Source organism: Pongo abelii, chromosome 17, assembly GCF_028885655.2.
Source record: "Pongo abelii isolate AG06213 chromosome 17, NHGRI_mPonAbe1-v2.0_pri, whole genome shotgun sequence".
Taxonomy (NCBI): Eukaryota; Metazoa; Chordata; class Mammalia; order Primates; family Hominidae; genus Pongo; species Pongo abelii.
Window position 1 is genome coordinate 7,394,086 of NC_072002.2, and position 3,730 is coordinate 7,397,815.

At 36.8% G+C, this 3,730-nt stretch overlaps 1 protein-coding gene across 1 annotated transcript; it reads right to left on the reverse strand.

Annotated features, from left to right (window-relative positions):
- Positions 1–1,947: 1,947 nt before the first annotated feature.
- Positions 1,948–2,742, reverse strand: LOC134760317 (cell division cycle protein 27 homolog). Its single transcript, XM_063716998.1, has one exon. It carries the CDS (start codon positions 2,671–2,673, stop codon positions 1,948–1,950), a length of 726 nt encoding a protein of 241 aa, XP_063573068.1. The 5' UTR covers positions 2,674–2,742.
- Between the last annotated feature and the right edge of the window lie 988 nt (positions 2,743–3,730).

Consider the following 3,730-nt stretch of genomic DNA (forward strand, 5'->3'; position numbering starts at 1 on the left):
TGTTTGCTTCTGAGACGGAGTCTTGCTCTGTCCCCCCATGGCTGGAGTACAGTGGTGTGATCACAGCTCACTGCAACCTCTGTCTCCTGGGTTAGAGTGATTCTCCTGCCTCAGCACCACCACACCTGGCTCATTTTTTTATTTTTAGTAGACACGGGATTTGACTCTCTTTCACTGGTTTTCACTGGAGATTCTAGATTTGAGTCACACCTCATAGTGTGCCATATAATGACTTCTTTTTTTTTAAAGCACAATATATCTGCTTTATTTGAGTGGCTTTGTATATCGTTATAATTGTGTTATAGATGAAGAAAAGGTATTAAATGATAGTGAAAGTGAAAAGAAAAGAAAGACTATCTATTTTGTAGATAGAATAAAGTTGCTCAGTATTTAGAGTTACCTAAATGCGTCAGCATTTAAACTCCTCCTACTAAAAGCATGCCAGTCTGAATAATCCTCCTTTAAACACAATTTTTGATATGGTTAAGGTTTTTAAGAATATGACTCCTGCAGAATAGCTGGACAGACAATACACATTTAAAAAAGAACAGCACAAGGATCCACCAGACTTGGGAAAAAATCAAAAACAACACAAGCCTTATGAAGAACTGAGTTCTTAAAATATTATGGAGAACATAGCTATTGGAAGAGATGGCAATATTGGCAAGTTGATTGTTACATTGGTCAGCAATAGCTAGCACTATATTTTTTGGCAATCTTTCAGGCACTGCAACTACTACTGCAAAATGATATATAATCCATTAAACAACATAATCACAAATCAAAAGATATTTTAGTAATATAATGCTTCAGATTTAGAAGCAAATCAATTGTTAAAACCCAATTGCTATAATAACTAACCCCAAAGATAACCGTATCTGACAAAAAAGCTTCCGCAGAGTTACTACTTCAGAATTATACTTTCTCTTGATATTTACTTTATTTTATTTTATTTTATTTTATTTTATTTTATTTTATTTTATTTTTATTTTATTTTTTTCTTGAGACGGCGTCTCACTCTGTTGCCCAGGCTGGAGTGCAATGGCATAATCTTGGCTCACTGCAACCTCCACTTCCCAGGTTCAAGTGATTATCCTTCTTCAGCCTCCTGAGTAGCTGGGACTACAGTCGCCTGCCACCATGCCCAGCTAATTTTTATACTTTTAATATAGGCGGTGTTTCACCATATGGTCTCGAACTCTTGACGTTGTGATCTGCCCGATTTGGCCTCCCAAAGTGCTGGGATGACAGGCATGAGCCACCATGCCTGGCCTTCTCTTGATATTTAAACTTTTAAGTCAGTCCAGAGAAATACGATAAATGTCAACCGTAAGTATGGTGTTGAGGCAGAAGTAGGACCAAACTTTTTCATATGTTATTCAGTTGATAACAATATGACCTGGGTAGTAATTTCCTATGTGTCTACTTATACACAAATACAAAAAAGTAAAACAGAGATACTGCTAAATAAAGGATACATTAAGTTCTTAATAGTAACTCAATAAACTGGAACGTTGTCAAAAAGCAACTAGTGAACTTTTTCAGTGTTTTTTTCTATTATCCAATAAGTGAATTATGCTATTCCTTTCCAATTTCCCAAGCACTTTTTGTCCCAATCACCAATTTTGTGTTCGAAGAAAAAGTAACAAATCAAGTAACAAAACTAAACAAGCAAACAAACAAAACACAACTACAGTATCTGCAAAAGTTTTGTAGAAGACTGAAACTGTTGAGTATAAGCATCACGTATTCTATTATCATTAGTTAACTGAAGAGTTTGTTAAAGACATACATTTCATAAAAAAAGTTAGTTTGAAGTTATTGACCAGTATGTACCATTCTTAAGTATTAGTAACAAAGTTTATGACAATAAAAAGCTATCTAACAAGAAAAATCAGTGACTACCAGCACCATCAACAAGACTTTGTCTTTACAATTCATTACCACTTACCATGCATTGCAATGTCTAGGATTGACTCTGATAGCATTTCGAAAACAAGCTAACACTTTGTCCAATTCTTCAGTTAAGACAAACTCTCGCCCTAATAAAGTATAGGCATAAGCATAATTTGGATCCACTTGGATAGCTGTCTGGAAGAATTTAAGTGCAATATCGTGTTCCTGTTGCAGACTGAAACAGTTCCCTGCAGCACACCAGGCCTCTGGCGAATTTTTATCCATGTCTGTTAAGTCTTTTGACAGAAATGAAAGAGCGACATCTTTTTGAAGATGCCAAAGTGTTGTAGAGTAGATTTCCATGCCTTTGACTCTATAATTCTCAATTCTTCTAACCTCTGATAATATTCTTTCAGCTTGCATGTACTCTGAAAGTTCAAAATAGAACCTTCCAATTTGGCACAGTACCCAACCAGTATTGTAGTGGTGAGAAGGTAGATGGCTCAAAATATTTTTAGCTTCTTTGCAGTGGTATGAACATAAAGCTAAATAACCTTTCCCCCTTTCATGAAGAAGGCTCATCAAGCCTTCTGCTGCTGCTTTTTGTAGATTAAAAGCCTGAATCTGAGGTGTGATTGTGGATATTTCCTCTTCTGAATTGATGGAAGAGTCCAATTTTGTAATTTCCAGGTTGTCATTTATATTAGATTGAGTTATTCCTCCTTTATTAGTTTTACTTTTTGTTTTTCTGTTTAGGATTTTAGGTGGAAACTTCATTTTTAATTTCTTCCTATTCTCCTTGGTTGTGGAACTGTCACTAGTAAAGAGTCATGAACTTCTTCGATGCAGTGCATTTGGGGGAGGTGTCATAGTGGGGCTCATTACCTGAGGTGTTGTAGTTATTTATGGACCAGAACTTTCTGTTAGTTGAAGAATTGGAGTTACCTCTTGGCTATTTCCACTGTGTGAGAAGACAGACTTTGCTCCAGTTTGGCCAATTCTGGCAACAGACTTTTTTGAAGGGGCTCTGGTGGATGGCACATCAATTACAGAAGGTGTATTAGTGTAGTTTTGTAAATAAGATCCATCTCCAGGACTTGGGGTTTCTAATGGCAAAATCCCAAAACGTGGGGTAAATGGACTAAGAGCTGCTGGTCCTGTTAATAAACTTTGACCAGTTTTTGGTTTATTTTGAACCTGTTTAGATAATATGGAAGTTCCTCTTCCCAGTGGGACAGTTTCAGGTGAAATTACAGCTGAATCAATAAAAGACACTGGGGAATCTGTATTCAAGGAGTACTTTGAATTGGAGGATTCTAAATTGACTCTGTTTAATTCAGTTGTGTCCTGGGGTGTTTCCATAAGAATGGTCTCAGGTTGTCTGTGACATAAACTGTGATTAGGTACTTGTGTTGTGCAAGAGTTGGGCAGACAGTTGCTAAAGTTCTGTAAAGATATGAATTTAAATGTTTGGTCAGGATCTGGCTTTCCACCTATTTCACATAATGATTCAAAGGGATACCAGAGGAAAGGATTTAAACTAAGCCTCTTTTGGTAACATTCTTTTCCTTTAGCAAGCCGATCTGTCTTGCAATATACACGTCCCAACAATGGAAGGGGAAAGCAAACTGAATCACCAAACTCAGTAACAATATCATCATGGCTTTTCTGCTTATTAAACGCTCCACCAGATAAGATTTGTTACCAGTCTGCAAGCTTACTGAGATGAACACAACATTTTGCAAGCAGGTATTGGCATTGCGGTGTAGGACAACTGTGTCTTTTCAAGAGTCTATATGCTTTATAGGCCTTTCCTGGGAGGTAAGAACAGGTC

Bases quoted from the DNA above. Each gene is read 5' to 3' on its own strand.
- LOC134760317 (XM_063716998.1), bottom strand. From the start codon at position 2,673: ATGAAGTTTCCACCTAAAATCCTAAACAGAAAAACAAAAAGTAAAACT.